Consider the following 21,278-nt stretch of genomic DNA (forward strand, 5'->3'; position numbering starts at 1 on the left):
CCACTTCTAATTTTCCTAGATTCGTGCTTTGCACATTCCAAGTTCTGATCATTAGCAGAGTTTTGCCGTTGTTTCTCTCTATATCTTAAGCTGAGCCCCATCAACAAATGATATCAAAGGCTCCACTCCTACAGGCTTACATCATCACGGCCCACTTACATCACTGTGGTCAACTCCACTCTGAGAAAGCAGCTCCTTCTCAGTCACATTTCAAGTCTCCTCCAACCTAAGGGGCCTATCCTCCTGCATCATCTTTGCTAATGTTCTGCTTCTTTTCATTAGGCCTTCGTTATCTGATAATGTTTAGAAGCTATGCCTAAGGTTTTCAGTGGCCCCCCTCCCCTGAAATGGGGAGCCGAGTCCTTCCTTGTGGTTTGTTCTCAGTCTGGAAGCTCCACCGAAACTGTTCTCTGTGGGTGACCCTGCTGCCATTTGAAATACCAGTGACACAGCTTCCAACATCACAGCAACACAAAGCCACCACAGCACAACAGACAGACAAGTGGTGGTGATTTTATATAGGCCACTGTCAAATCCATGCTTTATGAATCAATTGAATAAACTAGTAGATCCTTTTCAAACACTCAAAAATGTTGAATAATGGGATGTATGCTTAAGGGGGTTTTATCAGTAAAACTCATACTGTTCAACTCTATGTTCCTTGCATCATTATCCCTATACCTTTAATACCTATTCCTATATATACCCCACAAGATTGTTTGTGTATAATAGAAAAATCAAGCCGCTCTTTTGGAGTGTAATATACTTCTTCTTGGGTCTCACTTAGCACTTCACCTTTGGGTGCCTGCTGGAACTTATGAGTACTTATAGGTTTAGAAACAAAAATAGGTAATCAGGGTGTTTACTGAGAACATTCAGCCCTGTTTGTAGGGCACCACCTTGTAAGGCACTGTCAGCGACATCTCAGACATAGACTCTACAGGCACAGCTAGTTTAGTCTCACCAAATGGCATGGAAGGAATAATGGTTTTACTGGGATGGCGATATAACAGAAAATGATGCAATAAATCTATTCAGATTGGATTATTGTATATTGATTCCATTGGCAGGAGTGATGCTATGGATTTTTGTGGCTCAATGGCCCAGTTTCCTGATTATCTTCCCACATGCCCCTGCCTTAAATTTCAGGATCCCCTTTCTTCCCAATGAATACCTTCACTTTAACTTCAGACAGCATTTGAGGTTGAGAATTCAATTGGTGCTATAATTCAGCCACTCTGGCAATAAGACTCTGAGTTTGGCTTTTGGCAATACCAGTCACCTCCTAGAGAAGTAGAGTTCAAACCTTGATCCAGAGACACTGGCCACCTCACTCCTGGAGCTTCCACGCAATGAGGCTGGTGTTGCCTCTCCTTACACAGCTGGTACCTGTTGGCCCTCTGCTTTCAAACCCAGACACCGTGTTGTTTAGGGATCTTCACACACTTCGCTCGTTGCCACTGAGTTGATTCCAACTCATAGTGCTCCTATAGAGCAGCTAGAACTAAGCGGCGGTTCTATCTTTTCTATAGGGTCGCTATGAGTGAGAATCAACTCAATGGCAGTAAGTGATGTTTCTGAGACTGTAACTCTTCATCAGAGTCAAGACTCATCTTTCTCCCAAGGAGCTGCTAATGGGTTCGAACTGCTAACCTTTTGGTTAGCAGCAGAGTAATCACCTACTGTCCCACCAGGGCATCTCATTACTGAGTCTGAATTCTCACCTCACAAACTTTCAGAACTGTGTCTCTGGCTTTTCCCTTTCCAGTTCAATTGTATTAATAAAAGTGGTAACTTTAAGGGCCTCACTTTTTAAAAGAAAGTACACGTTTGAGATTTTTCCCCATCCCTTGTGCTCATGGCATAGGGGTTACACATTGGGCTGCTAACCTCAAAGTCAACAATTTGAAACCACTCGCTGCAACATGGGAGAAAGACGAGGCTTTCTACTCCTGGAAAGATTTTGTTTCAGAAACCCTCAAGGGCAGCTCTATTCTGGCCTATAAGCTTGCTGAGTTGGAGTCAAATCTATGGCAGTGATGTGTGTGTGTGTGTTGCCACTAAGAACCCTGTGTAATGGGCTATGTATTTCACAGCAAACCACAAGGCCAGCTGTTCGAACCCACCCGCTGCTTCTTTAGAGAAAGGTGAGGCTATCTTTATTGTCAGGATTTAAAGTCTTGGAAACTCTGAAAGGCAGTGATACTGTTTTGCAGTTTTGCTATGAATTGGAATTGACTCGATGGCAGTGAGTTTGGTTTTCTGGTTTGGTGCTGTCATTTAGGCCCTAAGTAACCACCTCAGGTAGGATTACGTGGCCCAAGCCCTCCAACAGCTTATCTCTCAACTGAGAGATTCAAGTCTCCTGTATGTCCTTTATCTTTTAAAATATCCCTGGTTATTTTAACTCACAAAAGTGGGTTATGCATTAGGCTGCTAACCCTTAGGCCTATAATTTGAAACTATCAGCTGTTTCATGGGACAAAGATGGGACTTTCTACTCCTGCAGCGTTATAGTCTCAGAAACCCACAGGGGCAGCTCTACCCTGTGCTCTAGGGTTGCCTAGGAGTCAGAGTGGACTCAATGGCAGTGAGAGCAGGTGAGAAGCACCGAGGTGAGAGGTGTGGACAAGTGTCAGTGGGGCTCCCAGTACATACTGCTGAGCTTCTGCAGAGCCCTCACAACCCAGGTGCATAAAAAAGAACGAGGTCAACAAAATCCAAGCACATGATGAAATACAAGTTGTACTGTCTTTATTGTCTTTAAATTGCATAGTGCTCTGATTGTGCACGCGTTTAAATAGAAAGCAAGGTAGCCTACTTGAAAGTATTCACTTGCACAGTATATTTCACTCTGTTTTACTACAGGCAGGAGAAGGGGCCAAAATGCTGCTTTGGCTTAAAAACAATTATGGTCCAAGTAAGCAGAAGTTAAATGAGAAGAAAATGATGGAAGAGGTTGAGATTTTGACAGGGTGTAGAGAAGACATAAAAAAGTGGCTGGAGAGGCGTCGGTGCTGTCAGGAGCGTGGACTGAGGGGCAGCTGAGAGAAGGGAAGGAGAAAGGAATCCAGAAGGCCAAGGTCTTGTGCTCAATATCACTGCCTGGAGTGAGCCCCAGGATCGCACCCTGGGTGTCTGGGAAACACAGTCTAGACATTCCGATGGCTACAACCACATACTAAAAAAAAAAGAAGAAGAAAGAAAGTAAAAAGAAAAAATAACTTAAAAAGCTATACAATTGTTGTTATAAATATTTTGTCCTTTAAAACGAACTAGTGTTGGTTTAAAAAAAGTTCACAGTTACTCTGAAGAGAGCTGAATCTCTATTGCACAGTAGTGGAAAACTCCGCTGTGATCCCATGTGTAAACAATGATTCCCTACTCCTCTGGCAACTCTAGGACACAGAGACACAGTTATCTGCTGAGGCGAAAGCACTTGGGTATAAGGCACGTCGAAGCTGTCAAGCTCTGCTAGGGTGTCCTATCAGAAGACGCGGGAGGCCTGCTTCTGTTCCCTCTGGCACCCTTGTTGTTGGTATAGAACTTGACCCAGACTAAAGTGGCGCGGTGGTCTCTTCACTCTCGTCCTCATTCCACCGTCACAGATTTGGCCAGATTTCTGGGGAAGTCAACCTAAAACAGAAGATATCAACTGTCAGAGGCCCACCTACAGATCTCAGCTACTGGCTCATAGAGCCCATCAACCCATCACTTTGAAAACAAGGAGAGAGATGTCCCTGGTCACCTCCTACCATGAGCACCCTGAGACCCGTGTCTTGGGAGCAGGTTCTTGACCCAGGAAGCTTCCCTTACCTGTAGAACATGTAGACCAGTCAATAAGTATTCATCGCGTAGCTGACCTGTGCATGCTGTATTGCTCACTGCTGTAGAGTTAGTTCTGAGTCTAAGAGAGCCGATGGGGCAGAGTAGCATTGCTCCAGGGGGCTTCTGAGGTTATAAATCTGTATGGAAGCAGACTGTCTCCCCTCGCCTGTGGAGTGGCTCGTATGTTGGAATCACTGACTTTTTGGTTAGCAGCCCAACACTTAACCCACAGCACCACCAAGGTTCCTTGCATGTTGTGTTAGCACCATTAACAGAGTATAGTTCAGGCTTTTAGAAACAGCGAAACCAACTGGTTCTAGAAAAACTTGCTTTCCTTGGAAGGATCCTCATTAATGCCACGAGACTGCTAACTTTAGGAAGAGGTTAGGAAGGGAACTCTGAGTGGGCAGAATTGAGAAAGTGGACTTTCACTCTACTGGAATACCTTATTTTGCTTAGATGTGAAAGGAGGGCCAAATAAAGTAACCCACCAACAAACGAAGGTAGAAACACAAATTCAGTGGATTATTATTTAGCCATACAGAGTGAAGCCTTGAGGAATGCATGTGGATAGCTTGATACCACATGGATGAACCTTGAAAACAATATGCTGAACGAAAAAAATCAGGGAAAAGGACACATATTATAGGAGCCCGTTTATATTAACTATCTAGAGTAGGCAAATATGTGGGGGAAAGTTTATTAGTGGTTACCAGGGGCTGGAGGAAGTGTAAATGGGGAATTCTTGCCTAATGGGGGCTGGTAGGTTTGTTCAGGCTGATGGAAAACTTTTGGAGGTAGAGAGTGATGATGTTTGCATCCCATGGAAAATGTAATGAGTGTCATTGAATTATACACATGGAAATAGCTAAGCTGGATGTTTTGTAGCTATATATACATGGCATAAGGAGCCCAGGTGGCAAGTGGGTTCCTCATTGGGCTGCTAACTGCGAGATCAGCAGTTTGGATCCACCAACTGCTCCTCAGGGAAGAGATGAGCCTTTCTATACCCCTGAAGAGTTACAGTCTGAGAAACCCGCAGGGGAAGTTCCACCCCGACCTATACGTTGTAAGTTGATGGCAGTGAGTTCATACCTGGCATATTTTTGCCACAATAAACAGTTTTTAAGAAGAGGACACAAATATCACAAAACACATGCCATTGAGGGCATACTCTGTCGTACATTGTACTGGAGTACGTCAAGAAGTATTGCTACAAACATGGAAAACTTTATTAAACAAAAATATCAAAATATGAAGCTATTATCTCTTGACATATCTTTTATCTATGACTATACACTTATCAAGAGAGCATCACTACCTCTTTAATCCTTCCTAAAATAATTCTGTACTCTCTCCTTGGTGCAGTTTTCATGGTCTATTTCTCACCACTACAGTTTCCAATTTTCCTAAGACTTTGTCACAAAAAGCCCCTATGGCTGTTGCATACCCTTCAAGAAAACCTATCAAGACTACCCCTTTGAAATGATGATGGCAGCATATTACAGATGTGCTTGATACAATTGATGTGTGGATTGTTATAAGAGCCATAAGTGCCCCCAATAAAGGGATTTATTAAAATTAAAAATTAAAAAGACTACCCCTTTGGAATCTCTAAAAACAATCACTATAACCTTCTGAGCTGACTTTTTGACCTTGAATTAAACTAGTCAAGAACATCTCGGAAGCCACAGTTTTTGATTGGATCTTTGTGGGAAGGAATCCAAATAATACTAACTGTATCACTGATAGAACTTGACAGCAGTCAACCCCAGATCGCAGAACTGTGTGGGAAAAGCCATCTTGTTTGGAATAAACTTGTATAGATATGAAATGCAACCCTAGTAGCATGCTTTTTGACTTATCCTCCTATTGGTATACATTTCTAAAAGCTTCTCCAAATAAAATTTCAACAAACTTCCATTTCTTTGCACAATGAGTGATGTGTTCTTAAATACTTTCAGATAAGATCATGAATCTTATATCTGGGCCAAAGACGAATGTACAAAGAGTTCACTGCAGTGCTTTTTGTAAAAACAAAATACTTGGGACAGCTTAAATAGTGGAAGAGTGATTAAATACTTATTAAGAAAATTCATATTATAAGAATGTGATTGGATTTGGGGCAATGGTTACATATTACTTACAAGTCTTTAAAGACATGAGAAAATACTTGTTATAAAGTAGCAAAAGGAAGACACAAAATTGTAATCTCCAGAATGTTAAGGAGAATTTGCATAGGAAAAGGACTAGAACAGAAGATTAACATTTCTAGTAACATTCTTCGGGGTGATGAGGCTACAGTCTAATAATAGTATCTGTTCTGTACAATTTCATAATTTCCAATGCTACTTTAAAGAAGAAACTGATCTTAAGTGAAACTATGTCTCCTAGAATATTTACACCAAATAAAATAAGTACTTATGGAACAAACAAGAACTTTGGGGTTTGTTATGAACTGAATGTACCCCTAGTCTCAAAAACATATTGTGCCAGTGGATGTGATCCTCTATGGGACTAGAATTTTCCCTTTTATGCTAAATAGGGCTACCACACCAGAATGGGTCCTAAGTCTAATCACTTTTGAATCATTAAAGGGAATAGATGCAGCAATATACACAAGATGTCCTATGAAGATAATACATGGTAGATGCATCTCTAATCCCAAGAACCCCAAGGATCACTGGCAGCAAGTGAAAGCTAAAATAGACAAAGAAGAACTTTTCCCTAGATCCCTGCATTTGGTCTTCCTGTATCCTAAACTGTGAGAAAATAAATCTCTGCTCTTTAAAGCCACCCACGTGGGACATTTTGACTCTGCACCCCAGCAAACCAAGACAGTTTCTGTTTTTCCTGTTTGCGTCAGTAGGGGCGTTTCTTTTAGACATACATCATATCCTCGGAGCACAGCCAGGTGGAAGGAGAGGAGCTGGAGGGGGATCACGCTCAGGATGCCCTGGAGGCAGTCCACGGTTTGGGGCAGCTCGATGGTTTTATACGCAAACTTGGAACTCTCAGTGTCATCCTTGGAGCACAGGATAATCGGGCGACCCTGAAGCAGAGAAATATGGTCACAAAATGAGCCCGTCTTTGAGAGAAGCCGTCTTCACACATAGTGATGTATCGGAGAGCAATGTTATTGCAAACAACATTCTCCTGTTTTGCTGGAAGTACAGGTGAGGTGAGGGATATGATTCCTGTAAAGGACAGTGTCAGCATGCCCATCTCTGCCTGACGTTTCTGTGGTATGGTGATCACAATCTGGCTGCATTCACTCATTGCCACTTTATTGAGCAGCTACAGTGCCTTGCAAAGGGCCACCATGCAGACTCGCTCCTCACTCTAATGGGGTCCCTAGATTTAATGGTGGAAACTGAAAACACCAACCAGTAAATCTATAAGATGGGGCGGTCTGGGAAGGCCTCTCTAAAGCGGAGACATTTGAAATAAGACCCCAGAAGCCAGCTCGCTGAAGATCTGAGCAAGCACAGTCCAGCAGGGGCAAGGACCCTGGGGCAGGAATGAACTGGGGGTGTGAGAAGCAGGGAGAAGGCTGGGTGGCCAGGGCTCGGCCGGGCGGGTGGAAAGGGTATCGTGGGGCTTGGGGTCACTAGGAGTACGGTTCTACTCTGCACTGAGGTACCATGAGCCAGAGGTGACCCAACAGCAACAGTGCTTACTTTATTGGGTTTTTCAGTAGAAGATGAGAGGAAGCCGCTGGAGGCTTCTAAATAGGGAGGTGACAGGACTGTGTGCGCGTGCTGCTACAGAGAAATATACTGTACCTAACAAAACATCGGCCGAGTCAATACTGTTTACATGTTCACCTTAGTCACCCTGGTGATGGTCCTCGTGCTGTGGAACCTCACATTGTCTGTTTCCGAATGATCGCACCAGCATTAACAGCAGCTCAGGGCAGTGCCTTCTCTTCCCACCCCCTCCTGGCCCGGGTCAACACTAACTGTGGATTTATTCACTTCATGGGTCCTGTTTCAGGTATGGTTCATCCATGTTGTGGCATGCATCAGGAGTTCATTTCTCTTTACGGCTGAGTAATATTCCACCACAGGACTATGCCACATTTTGTTTATCCGGCAGTGGACTCTTGGGTCCTTTCTTCGTTGGGGATATCGTGAATGCTACTGAAATGCACATGGGTGTGGGTGGTTCTGTTTGAGTTCCTATGCCTGCGCTTTCTAACATCTCTCTGGTCACCATGGTGAGGCAGGTGCTACGGGGATCTGAGGGCATTCTGAGATGTTTCCTCTCTGTAATGCTATCACAGTCCCTAGGTAACCCAATCAGTTCATGCGCAGCACTACTGACCACAACGTTGTGGTTCGTGTTTACCCAGAAGGTCCTCAGAAGAAAAATTTGCAACCCACTTTTGAAAAATCAGCGATTGAAAACCCTAGCGAGCACAGGTCTACTTTGACACACACAGGGGTCACCATGATTTGAGTAGAATCAATGGCCATTGGTTTACTGGAAATGTCCTGGGGCCTTTCAGGGTGGCTTCGTGGGGACTCTGCCTCCTACCTCCAGGAGACCCTGGAGAAAGTCCTGCCCTTAGGGCTCCTCAGGTTCCTTCCAGCGCAGCTCAGGGCACTGGGCTCTTTGAGGAGCTGTGGCAGGTGTGGCTGTGGGCTGGCCAGGCCTCTTTCAGATGTGTGCCCTACTCATCAGGGGGCCTAGGAGAGGCAGACACTGGGTACAGTGTGCAAGTGTGGAAGAGAGAGGTGGCCTCCCTCAGCTGAGAGCACTCACCTGGCGGGCTGTGACTTGCTGCAGGGCGTTCTGGCACTTGGCAAAGCAAGGGTCCTTCATGATGACCATGATGACTGGCATCTGCTTGTCAATCAGCGCCAGGGGCCCATGCTTCAGCTCCCCGGCCAGGATACCTTCGGAGTGCATGTAGGTGATTTCTTTAATTTTCTAGGAAACAAGAGGTAGAGTCAGGGTCACACTGGGTGGACGAGGCGCTGAGGAAGAACCCCTGCAGTGGAGGATCACGCTGGAAGGCAGGGAGCTTTGGGCGGGCTGCACGGCCTGTGGTGGAATGAGGGCACCTGGCAAGGTCAGGGTAGGGAAGAGGATGGCCACTGCCCAGGGCACCCAAAGGCCAGCATGCAGACTGTGTCCAGACCCAGCGCCCTTTCAGAGAGAACAAGCCAGTATTGATGTAGCGTCCCTTCTTCCCCTCTGCAGCCAGCCACACAGCCTGTCCCTGGTGGTAAATGATGATGACCAAGCAGTGTTCTATACAGATTATTCCATCATCTGATTAATCATTCTCTCAGTTGTAGACAGTAGCTCCCCACGGCATCAGGCCAAGCAGGTATCACACACATTAAGCTGCTATTTGAATGCGTTCAGATAGCTACGCTTATAGGCCGTCATCCTGAAATCCACATCCTTTCACTGGAGAGCGTGCTGAAGATGCCAGTTCTTCTTTTCCTGGAAGGATCCACTGAAGCCATGCACCAGGGAGAGGCAGTTGGAGCACGGCTCCTCTGTGGATGCTGCAGATAGGCAGTGGGGTCCAGATCAAAGGGGCCCCACAGGGGTCACTGATTCGTGCCCAAAGCTCTGCAAATGCTTGGCCAAGCTGAATCTGCATGTTCTACATCTCCCACTCAGCCAGCACACTCCGTCCCCTCACCAACAGGGTTGTCAGAGGAAGGGCAGCGTACACAGGGCACTAGTCCCTTGCTGCCTCTGGCGGGACTTGGAAGCTCCATTTGACAGGTGTGAGGCTGGAGCTCAGTGAGGCTCAGGTAACTCTCTGAATGCGTCTTTGGAAGAGCACGCAGCTCGCTGTGGACTGGGGTGGCAGGGAAGGCATGGCTACGTTGGCTAAAAAAGAGCTGCCTCATCTATACTCAGTCTCTTAGCGGTGTCAGATTACCCAATAAACAAGATAAGCAGGGGCTTACTTGTGCTTACTTGCTAACCTGGAGGGGATAATTTCACATTTTTTTCACCACATCAAAGCTTCTGTGTCTAGGCAGGGTTGGCATCTGTCCCTCTCGCAATCTCACACCTTCCTAGAGAATCAGAGCCTTTTTTTCAAATGTATAATCCCCGACAGGGATGGATTGTCCATCAATGTATTGTCCCTGATTCAGAGCCGTCAACAGCAAGCTGATGGCAGCACCAGGCTCTCGATCCCTGAGGCACTCTGGCCCCCCTCAGTGACCCCTGGGCCAGGGGCCAGCTTTCGCTTACCTTGGGTGAATCTTTCTTGCTCCCAGAAACCAAAAAACCACACAACACAACCAAACCACTCTCAATGAGTTGATGCTGACTCTCACCAACCTTATGGGACAGAATAGAACTGCCCAGAGGGTTCCCAAGGCAGACCTGTTTCTCCTGAGAGTGCCAGGTGGGTTCAAGCCTTTCCATATCGCAGCTCTCAAGCTCCTCTGAGAAGTGTGAGGGCGACGGGGAAAGTTTCCAGAGACCCCACCTCAAAATTCTAGTCTGCCCAAACCCTCCCACACAGGCTGCTGGGGGCTGTGGGAAAAAAAGAAGGACTGAGGCCCCAGGAACCTGAGTTCAGATATCCGTACAATCACTTTCCCTATGTAATTGTGAATAAATTACTTTACCTTTCTGAGCTGTAGTGTCCACCTGGCTACCGTGTGAAGAATAACTACTGGCCTTTAAGAAAATGGTCATGAGATGTCAAGGAGCTATCCCTATCCCAGATGGAGCCTGGCACATGTCTGACGGAGACCTCCAGGGACTCCCCCAAGGGTGCCCTTGAAGATTGGGACCTTCCTGTGGACAAACACCTACCTCATCCATCTCGGTGCCTCAGGTATGGCATAGCATGGCTGAAGCGGGCACTCAAAGCAGGCCCACCGATGGCTCTAGCCTCGGTGGGTCTTCCCCTCCAACTTCAATGCCTTACCCTACTTTCGACATGGCAGATAGGGCGTTGAGCACAAGGACACTTACCAGGGCCCCTTCCAGGCATGTTGCATAGTTATAGCCACGTCCCATCACCAGGAGGGACCTCTGCTTGTAGAGCTCCAGAGCCAGGTCATGGATCTTCTCATCCAGCGACAGCACCTCTTTGATCAGCTCTAAACAATGCACACAAGAGAGGGGAAGAGCCAGCCATTCCAATGGAAATAGATACTCACAAGGCAAACTTGCAATGCACAAAACGAGGTTCACTGAGGTAGTCAACTTGGCTTACTCGCATTAGTTTGAAAGTTTTAACTTAGATAATAGGGGCATAACTTGGGTTACTGGAGGGAATTTGTTAGGAGAATAAGTCAGTTGGGTTCACACTTTCAGGCAAGTAGGGGAGTATTATTTTTAGCTCCACTTGACAGGCAAGGCACCGGACATTCAGAGAAGTTAGTTAAATCAGCAGCCTAAAGAGGAGCCGTCTCACACAGGAACGATATCCTGAGTCATTTACTCCCTCGTGATATTTACTGAACACCTACTGTATGCCTTCCCCATGCTAGACACCAAGCACCCAGCAGTGACGCCAATAGATGGGGTCAAATGTTCACAGAACCGATGTTATGATTGGAGAGATAAGACAATAAATAGATGAACCAAAAATGTAGATCATGGTATGTGCTATAAAAAAAATTTGACCCAGAACAAAAAAATCATATTATGAATGAGGTGGTGTGCAGAGTGGAGACCCAAAGCCCATCTGTAGATAATTGGACATCCCCTTACAGAAGGGTCACAAGGAAGAGAAGAGCCAGTCAGGGTGCAGTATAGCACCAATGAAACACACAACTTTCCTCTAGTTCTTTAATGCTTCCACCACCCTCCCCCACCCCCACTAGCATGATCCCAGTTCTACCTTACAAATCCGGCTAGATCAGAGCATGTACTCAGGTACAGATAAGAGCTGGAAATCCAGGAAATCCAGGACAGATAAACCTCTCAGGACCAACAATGAGAGTAGCAATACCAGGAGGATAAAGGGAAGGTGGGGGATAAAGGGGAAACAAATTACAATGATCTACATATAACCTCCTCCCTGGGGGATGGACAACAGAAAAGTGGGTGAAGGGAAACATCGGTCAGTGTAAGACATGAAAAAATAATAACAATTTATAAATTATCAAGGGTTCATCAGGGAGGGTAAAAAAAAAATGAGGAGCTGATACCAAGGGTTCAAAGTAAGAATGTTTTAAAAATGATAACAGCAACAAATGTGCTTGACACAATGTATGTATGTATGTATGTATGTATGTATGTATTGTGATAAGAGCTGTATGAGCTCCCAATAAAATGATTTTAAAAAAAGATTATAGCCAGGAAAACAAAAATAATAATAATAAAGAGAAATAATAATGAGAAAAAAAATTGATCAGGCCAAGAAGCCTTGGTGGTGTAAAAGAAAAGTGATGAGCTGCTTACAGTAAGGTTGGCAGTTCAAACCCGGGAAGCTCTCTAAGGGAGAAAGAAGAGGCTACTTGCTCTGGAAAAGTTTGCAGCCTTGAAAACTCTGTATAGGGCCACTATGAGTTGGAGTGGACTCAATGGCAGTAGGTACTGTTGCAGAGATGACCGGGCTGGGGCTTGTCTGAGTGACCATGGCCAGGGAGGAATGCAGGAGGTGATACCTAAGCTGAACCCTGGAGGATGAAGGGTCGTCAGTCAGAGGATGCAGGGCTTTAAGAGCAGGGCTTCAGCAGAGGAAAGAGGTTCAAGTGGTTGAGCCCAGAAGCCCAGTGGCGTAACCCAAGAATGAGGAAAGGAGGGTGATGAGGAAGGAGGAAAGCAGGGCTGGTGAGAAGTGTGGATGTTAGTCTTGGCCCAGAGGGAACTGTTGGAATGATCTAGTGGTGAGTTGGAAGCAAGGATGGGGAGGCTTCATCTCATGTACTCTGGACATGTTATCAGGAGAGATCAGTCTCTGGAGAAGGACATCATGCTTGGTAAAGTTGAGGGGCAGTGAGAAAGAGGAAGACCCTTGACAAGATGGACTGACACAGTGGCTGCAACACATGTGCTGGAACACGAGACCAGTTCTGGGGTTAGGACAGGACCTGGCAGTGCTTCCTTCGGTCGTCTGTAAGGTCCCTATGACATGGAACAGACTCAATGGCACCTAGCATAATAGCAACAAGAAAAAGTTGGAGGTGCCCCGGAATGGTGCAAATGATTAGTACATTCAGCTGGAACCAAAAGGTTGGAGAGATGAATTTACCCAAAATATCTCGGAAGAAAGGTTTGGTGATCTACTTCTGAAAAATCAAGTATTAAAAGCCTTAAAGATTCAACATATTAAAAAGAGTTGTGCAATCATCACCTCAATCAATTTTAGAACCTTTTCTTCTGTCTTGTACTCATTATTATTAGCTCCACATCCCCCACCTCCCCTGCCCTAACTCTCAGGAACTATTAGTTCAGTGACTGTCTCTAGAGATCCCAATCCCAGATTTCATATAAAGAAAAATGTACAAAAACAATAACAACACCAAAATTAAACAATCAAAACCTTAACATAAAAGCAGAAAATAATAAAAACTGGAAAAAAGTTGTTTCATCCACTGAATTGTATGGCATGTGAATCAATAAGATCTAATTAAAAAAACCTGTTTTAATCTATGTCTACAAGGTAGCACCCCCTCGCTCCCCCCCACCCCAAAAAGAGAAAAAGGTCCACTAGGTGGAGCTTTTGTATAGTACACATTTTCCCTGCCAGGTGAGCATTGAGCAACTCCTTGACAAGAGTCAAGGAAGAGACTCGAACAGTCTACTGGATTTAAAAACAAAGCAGGTTTAGCTCATGGACATACCAGGTAAAGCTCGCAGGCCACGGATGATCTCTTGTCTTCTGCTTTGTAATGAAATTCGGTCTTCTGACATCATCAAACCAAACATCACCAGAGAGATGAACTGACTAGTGTAAGCCTGTGGACAAGAGGGTGGTGACGCAAGCAGAGGGGGTCACAAGGGACCACCAGAGAGGAAGACGGGTGAAGAAGTCCTCTTGCCACATCCCTGGCCTCCAGCCCAGCTGACCCTCCTGCCACATATGGCTCCTTTTACCTTGGTACTGGCCACACCGATCTCTGGGCCTGCGTTGATGTGAACGCCGCAGTCGGTCTCCCGGGAGATGGAGCTGCCCACAGTGTTGGTGACCCCCACAGTCAGGGCACCTCGGTTCTTGCAGTAGCGCAGCGCCAGGAGGGTGTCTGCAGTCTCGCCTGCCACACAGAGGCCCTTTCAGTGAGGCGTTCGCAGATGCAGCCTACGCCCGGCCCCTGCTCGTTTCCTCCCAACTCAGACACGGCACTCCGTTTGCCCAGACACAGGCGGGGTGTGTTCAGAAAGGAATGGGCATGACCGACACTGGGTCGGTTGATTCTTAGCCGGAAGGATTAATTATTTGTGTGCCAAGCACTTTCTCATTCACTGCTTCGCTTCCCTCTCATGACAACGCTGTTAGGGGCCACCACCCCTACTTTCCTCTTGGGAAATCAATGCCTCACTCAGGGATCTACAGCTGTGGGGTGGGGAGCGGGGTGGGTGAGAGTCAGCATGAGCCTTCCATGGAAAACTCCAAACCAAACCCACTGCCACTGAGTAGATTCCTGTTGTTGTAGATGCCCGTGGCCTTATGCGACCAACTCAGAGATCTTATGCACAACAGAACAAAATACTGCCTGGTCTTGGCCGCCCACACAAGGAGTATTATGTGTGAGAGACTGTTCCAACTCCCAGTGACCCCATACAGAGTTTCTGAGACTGATCTTTATAGTAGACGGCCTCATCTTTCTGCCTCAGAGCAGCCGAGGGATCTGAACTGATAACTTTGTGGTTAAAAGCCCAATGCCTAAACTCCAATACCACCAGGGCTCCTTTTTGTACAGATAGAAGCTGCCTTATCCAGAATGTGCTGAGATTTAACATTTTAAAAGTAAGACGACCTCCATTCTCAAATAGATTTTTAAAAAAGCACTTCTTGCAGTCTCCCAATATGGAGCAAACTATTTTTATCACAAAGTAGTTGCTGTTCAGTTTCTTACTTATGGCGACCCATGTGTGTCAGGGCAGAGCGGGGCTCCATGGGGTTTTCAACGGCTGGTGTTTGGGGGAGTAGGTCACCAGGCCTTTCCTTTCCAGGGTGCCTCAGCCATTTGATGAGCAGCCCAGAGAGTTAACTGTTTGTACCACCCATGGACTTACATAAAGATTTAAGTAGGAACTGAATCCCTCACACTCACTGCCATTGAGTGAATGCCGGCTGATAGTGACCCCAAAGGACAGGGTAGAACTGCCCCTGGGGGTTTCCTGAGACTGTAACTCTTTAGGAGAGTAGAAAGCCCCATCTTTCTCCAGTGGAGCCTCTGGTGATTTCAAACTGCTGACCTTGTTGTTAGCAGCCCACCGCTTAACCTCTATGCCATCAGGGCTACTTAAATAGGTTCAAGCACACGCGAGCACTAAAGAACTCAAATCAAATGAGTGTGCAAATGAAATACAAGCCAAACTAGAAAATCAAAGCATTGGACTCAGCCGGTGAATCATTGAGGCTGTTCTGTCCACAGGATTGCTGTCTCTGGCCATGCCCCTTTGACACCGTTCACAGAGGCAGGCTGCTGCCACTTGTGCCACGTGAGGGGCCACATCTGTCCTCTGTCTCTACAGACTCTGTGACCCTGAGGTGTCCTGTGGTCTTCGCTCAGCTCCCATGGCAGGCTGGGCATAGAGACTTGGAGGGAAGTTCTTATCTTCCACAGCCCCTCCCTCCCATTTTTCTTTTCCCACCTGACAGTTCATTTTTAAAAATACACCTGAAGAGCTGAGCAAATGAAACCTCGAGTCACTTCTATGTAGACACTCAAGAGCTGTCCCTGCCTTAGAGTCACATTCAGTCCACCTGTTTGTTGGGGGCTCCCACCAACTCAGGACACGGTTTAGGCTCTGCTGGGACTGTAAACTCAGATGCAGAGGCGGTAGTTGAAGCCGCAAGGCAGCCCCTGGGTTCACGGTGGCCGGTCAATCAATGACTGTGTCTGTTTTACTTTCTCTCCCTCGTCAAAATGGGGACAGTGTTAAAAATCAAAAATGGAAGCAGTATTAGAAATCCCCACAGCTTTTAGGATGTAACTGTTCATTTTGTTAGGTGTGGCAACGATACCATAGTTATTTTCTTTTCAAGAGTACATACCAGTTAGAAAGGACACTTGGTGGTGCAGTGGGCTAAAAGCTGAGCGCTAATCACAAGGGCAGCGCTTTGAACCCACCAGTCACTCCCGGAGCAATTCTATTGTCCTAATGGCTACGATGAGTTAGGATGGGCCCCGTGATAGTGGGGGCTTTGGCATTTAGAGAGGAGTCTCCGCCACACATTTGGCTGCCAATTTAAAGGTCAGGAGTTTGAATCTACTTAGCGGGGGCTTGGAAGAAAGACCTGGTGATCTACTCCTGAAGAGCCAGTCTTTGAAAGCGCTGTGCGGCACAGTTAGAGTCTGACATGCACGCAGTTGCCATGGGGTTGGTTTTTGTCTTTGTTTGTTTGTTTTAATTTAAAAAATTTAAATCATTTAGCTATGCAGAAAAACTTAGAATTGCCTTCCAAATAGCCGAGTGTTTACTCAGGGCCCTGGATGCTACAAGATTGGCTAAGAGTCACTTGCCCTCCCTGTACAAAGGTGACAGTAACTGCTGGCTGTCAGGGAGAAATGTGTGTGGCACATAGTAGGTGTGCAGAGGACTTCGGAGGCTGAGGGTGGAAGGGTGTTACAGAGCGGAGAGAGCCCTGACATGAATTAAAGTAAATCGGGCAGACTGCCCTTATCCCTTACCTGACTGGCTGATGAAAAAGCAAACGTCATCCCTGAACACAGGTGTGTTTCTGTCCAGAAAGTCACTAGCAAGTTCAACCATCACCGGGAGCTCTGTCAGTTCCTCCAAAACCTGACGGGTCTGAAGCCAACAAGAATGGGGACTAGAGTCAGTCATGGACCCTAAGGAGGACAAGGGCCGTTGGGCTTCTGGGGATCGTTTTTTAAAATGTCCGGGTGGTGAGGGAAATGTCACCCCTGGCCATGGTGCAGGACAGCGGGCTCCATGCTGGCTCGTGGGGATGGGGGCCAGGGCTGTGCCAAACGCGGAAGGCCAAACCTAGGGTACATGTCTAAGACCAGGTTCCTCGTAGATCCCTCTGAACTCTCCAGCACTGTACGGGGTCTGGCACTTTGCACTTACCGCCACAGCAGCATGGTAGCTGGTTCCACAGCCAATCACAATGAGGCGTCGGCACCGTCGGATCTCCTTTAAGTGGTCCTTCAAGCCACCCAGGAGCACTGCAGGACACACGGCAGGGCATCAGTGTCACAATCTACACACCAAACACACTCCTCCTTCCAGGGCACAGACGGGGTTACCTGTGTTCGTCTCAAAATTCACTCGGCCTCTCATGGTATTGAACACGGATTCTGGCTGTTCGAAGATCTCCTTCTGCATGAACGCACTGAAGTTACCTGGCAGAACAAGAGTGCAGACAGGACACTTTTGAGGAACGCTTCCACCGGGTAGATTCCAATCCTTATGGAGCACACAGGATCCATGTGAGTCAGATTCCAGGGCAATTGTCTTTTTGTTTACATTTTAATTCAGATGAGAAAGCATGGTATCGTCAGCAGCGTCACCTACTCGAAGCCCACTGCAGACAAGTGGTGGCTCCAGGTATGGCCCAGCCAGGTGCTCACGCCTATGTGCTGAAGGCCCCTGATTTACCTGATTGCAGCCTGCGGGTTAAGAACTTGTTGCTGCGAGTCAATTTGTACTCCTGGCAACCCCAGGCCTTCCAGCACAGACTAGCTCCAACAACTTTCTCGGCTGCCATCTTTATAGATGCAAATCACCGGGATTTCTTCTGCAGCACCGCTGGCTGGGTTCAAACTGCCAATGTTTAGGTTTGCACCTCCCAGGGACCTTGGCAGCTTAAGGAAAGGAGGGGTTTGTCTGACAAAAGTGGTTGCAGGGAGACAGGCACCGTTCACAGGGAGGAAGAGGTCCAGAGCCCCCTGGTACTGCAAACCACTCTCCCAGAAAACAGGATGCCCTGAGTGGTCCTGGTGGCAGAGTGGGTAAACCACAAGGTCAGCGGTTTGAAACCACCAGCTGCTCCACAGCAGGAAGATGGGGCTCTCTACTCCCATAAAGATGGACAGCTTCAGAAACCCACAGGGGAAGCTCTACCCTGTCCTGCAGAGGCACTAAGAGTCAGAATGGATGTCGCAATGGCAGTCAGTTGGCTTTTGAGAGGCACAGGAGCATGTCCCAGAGAGTAAACACAGCAGGGCGTTGATGAGGTCAGGCCAAGGAGGGAGGAGCTCTCCAGGTCCCCTCAGCTGTGTGAGCACAGACCACCTGAATCCCAGCCTGGTGGCCATGGCGGTCATGAAAGGTGGCATCCACCCCGGTAGAGCCGTATCTCTGGGAGCTCTACCATGGAGCCTCTGCTCTCTGGGGCTTCTGAACACAGGCCCTCAGAGAATACTTGCCTTTCATGATTTGCTGCAATTCCATCTGTAAGGTCTGGATGGCTCGAGATGGGTCATCACTAGCTGAACGCTTGACCCGGTGAATGGAGAGTTTCCCATCAGCTACTGCTGCGATGTCATCGTCCTCCAGGAAGATGACCCGGTTGGTATGCTCTATGATAGCGCTGGAGCAAGGTAAGCACAGTTATCATGCACTGACCCTGCCCTTCACAGCTACAAGACAGTAGCCACTCACTGCTTCCCCTAAGGGTCTTGGTTCATGCCCCTGTCGCTGGATGTCAGAGTCATCGCCTTAAATGCGTCAAGAAAGTCTTTTCCCAAGTTTCTCAAATCCTACTGATTAATTATCTCAAAGAAGAACATTGAGGTTGGGTGTTTGGAAAACCGCTTTGAATACTTGATAATTCCCCCTTTGAACAAAGAGAGGGCAGATCCTAGATCTAAAGTTTTGACAGGTCACAGTATCTAGTTAGAATTTTGATTGCAGGAGGCTTATTTTTAAAACACTGGGTCATGGAAATTTCCAAAAGTATGCACAATAAGAGAGGGCAGTATAATGAATTTCCATGAACCCAGCATCCAGCTTAAATGAGCATCAAGTTATGACCAGTTTTTTTTTGGTCTATAGGTTTCTCTGCTCCACAGCTCTGCACCCCCCAGCAGCCCTCTGCCCTAAATTATCTTGGAGCTAATCCCACGTATCAAATCAGTTCTTTGGCAAACATTTGAGTGTATCTCTAAAAGACAAAGGTTCTTTTAAAGAATACACGATGATGCCACGAGCACATCTTAAATGAGTACTTATCCCTTGATAGTGTTGACTACCCAGTAGGTCCAGCTGAATTTTAAGAAGTAAACAATTATTTTGTCTGCACACCACAACCCATCTTCTTTCAGGTATTTCTGCCTTTCATTTCTTTCTCTCCTCTTACTGCCAAGGGTTAAGTGGTGGGGAGACAGCCTGGGCCCCTTCGCCAGTTCACGATATGGAAGGATCTCTACTTGAGTGTTTCCCACATTGGGTTTCGGAGAACACTCAGTGCTTTCTTTCTTGGATCGGCCTGCTCAGACCTAAGTCCGGTCTGAGAGACTCATGGCAGGAGACACTGATTCTAGGTAAGTGATTCAACTTTCTAATTAAGTGAAAAGCTCTGAAGTTGGAGGAAATAAGAAACCAAAGTGACCAACTGAGTAAACTGCGTCCAAGCCCGTCCTTGAATCCCAGCTTCCCTTTGATGAAGCGGATAGTTTAGCCTCCCTCTAGTTCTCCGTTTGGTTTGGAACTGGTGGCTGAGGAGTGGGCAGCATGCCACGGTCGATTCTCACACTTAAAAAACTCTAGGACATCTTATTATTTCACTACATTTCTTCTTTTCTTTTTGAGAAACATTTACTGTATTTGATGGTGAGATCACAATTAGTTTATACAGTTCCAAGGACTAAAAACGTTAACCCATTAGTCATATGCTGTAATTTATACATGATAATTAATGGTGTGTCTTGGAATCACTGAGATAATATCAGCCTCTCATTGACATGGTGCTCTGAGGGACACAGTTTGTGAAACGCTGCCCTGTCCTGTCTGTGTGAAGGATGACTCTGGCTCTGGGTTCCCACCAGTCCCTGTTTTCCAAGAGGCCTAGTCTGGTGTCCTTCATTTGCGTAGCAAGGCCTCATTAGAGACTGGGTGGCAACACAGCATGAGAACTAAGAAAGGTTTGGATGAAGCAGGGAGGAGTAGGGATTCTCACAGTGGCTTTCTAATCCAAATACAGGAAAGTGTTTTGATCTCTTTTTTTAGAGAGAGAGAGAGAGAGAGTGTGTGTATGTACATTTCCTTTTTAAAAAACTAATCAAGTAGCTATCAGCTGGGATCCTTGGATGGCACCAACAGTAAGCTCTTCTTTGCTAATGAAGTGGTGGACCGTTCAAACCCACCCAGAGGCCCTCCAGAGGAGGGCCTGGCAATCTGCTTCTGTAAGGCCACAGCCAGGAACCCCGATAGAGCGATCGCGGCATTTGTATCCTGCACCTCTGAGATCGTCACGGGTCAGTTTCTGAATTATTTTTGCGGGTGAAAACATTGTGTCTGCCAGGGAATCTGGCCTTTGGCCCCAGATGGTAACCCCTGCCCTTCATTTCTGGTTGTGGAGGATAGCCGCACAGGTGTTCATAGCCAAGGATCCTGGAGAAGGGTATTTTGTAGAGCCATGAGGAAATAATGGAAACAGGGGTCAGGTCAGCAATGGCAGCCTTGAGCCAGTTGCTCTTTGGGAATCTTCACTGCCAACTAGACGCTGACTCACAGCGACCCTATAGGACAGGGTAGAACTGCCTCTGTGAGTTTCCCAGATGGTAACTGTTTGAGTGAGTAGAAAGCCTCGCCTTTCTTCCATGGAGCGGCTGGTGGTTTTGAACTTCTGACCTTGGGGTTAGCAGTCCAACGTATAACCACTGGAAAAGGCTTGGTTACCTCGCATCAGAAGCAAAGAAGAATTCCACAGCTTTATCGCCCACAGCGTGCAGGCAGGTGGAGCTGTCCAGCCTCTTCATCCTTGTTTTACAGATATTCTTCACATTCTCAATATTGCCTAGTAAATGAAGGGATGGATTGCCATTTGAGCTCTGTCATTTGACTAGCAGGCGGCAAGGAGCCCATCTCCCCCCTCTGAATACGTGTGGGAAGGAAGTCACAATTTTTAGCTTTGGCTGTGTCAGCCAAATCCTGCAAAAGATCCCCAAATAGCACAGTCCTGCTGCAAGAGCATTCAAAGTGCTACAGCGTGAGAGTAATACAAAGACACACCAAATAAACGCACCACATCAGGGCACAGTGGCTGTTACATAACAGAGCCAGATGCCGATTGCTCTAATTTTATGTATGTGGAAAATATCCAGAAGAACAAGTTCTAAAAAACATAAAAGGAACCAAATCTCCATTTTACG

At 46.7% G+C, this 21,278-nt stretch overlaps 1 protein-coding gene across 1 annotated transcript in view; it reads right to left on the minus strand.

Moving 5' to 3' along the window:
• Nucleotides 1-2,732: 2,732 nt before the first annotated feature.
• GFPT2 (glutamine-fructose-6-phosphate transaminase 2) overlaps nucleotides 2,733-21,278 on the minus strand; it is a 45,849-nt gene continuing 27,303 nt past the window's right edge. Inside the window, exons 9-19 of the mRNA XM_004696841.2 lie at nucleotides 20,806-20,923; nucleotides 18,333-18,496; nucleotides 17,211-17,306; nucleotides 17,032-17,129; nucleotides 16,629-16,749; nucleotides 13,867-14,024; nucleotides 13,614-13,728; nucleotides 10,792-10,919; nucleotides 8,596-8,763; nucleotides 6,719-6,880; nucleotides 2,733-3,636 (exon numbers count right to left, since the gene is read on the minus strand). Coding sequence (XP_004696898.2) covers nucleotides 3,592-3,636; nucleotides 6,719-6,880; nucleotides 8,596-8,763; nucleotides 10,792-10,919; nucleotides 13,614-13,728; nucleotides 13,867-14,024; nucleotides 16,629-16,749; nucleotides 17,032-17,129; nucleotides 17,211-17,306; nucleotides 18,333-18,496; nucleotides 20,806-20,923 — 1,373 coding nt within the window. The 3' untranslated portion in view covers nucleotides 2,733-3,591. The remainder of the gene's footprint in view (nucleotides 3,637-6,718; nucleotides 6,881-8,595; nucleotides 8,764-10,791; nucleotides 10,920-13,613; nucleotides 13,729-13,866; nucleotides 14,025-16,628; nucleotides 16,750-17,031; nucleotides 17,130-17,210; nucleotides 17,307-18,332; nucleotides 18,497-20,805; nucleotides 20,924-21,278) is intronic.

The sequence above is a fragment of the Echinops telfairi genome, unplaced genomic scaffold (genome assembly GCF_000313985.2).
Source record: "Echinops telfairi isolate 266 unplaced genomic scaffold, ASM31398v2 ScPeMD7_7469;HRSCAF=8507_0, whole genome shotgun sequence".
In the NCBI taxonomy this organism is placed as follows: domain Eukaryota; kingdom Metazoa; phylum Chordata; class Mammalia; order Afrosoricida; family Tenrecidae; genus Echinops; species Echinops telfairi.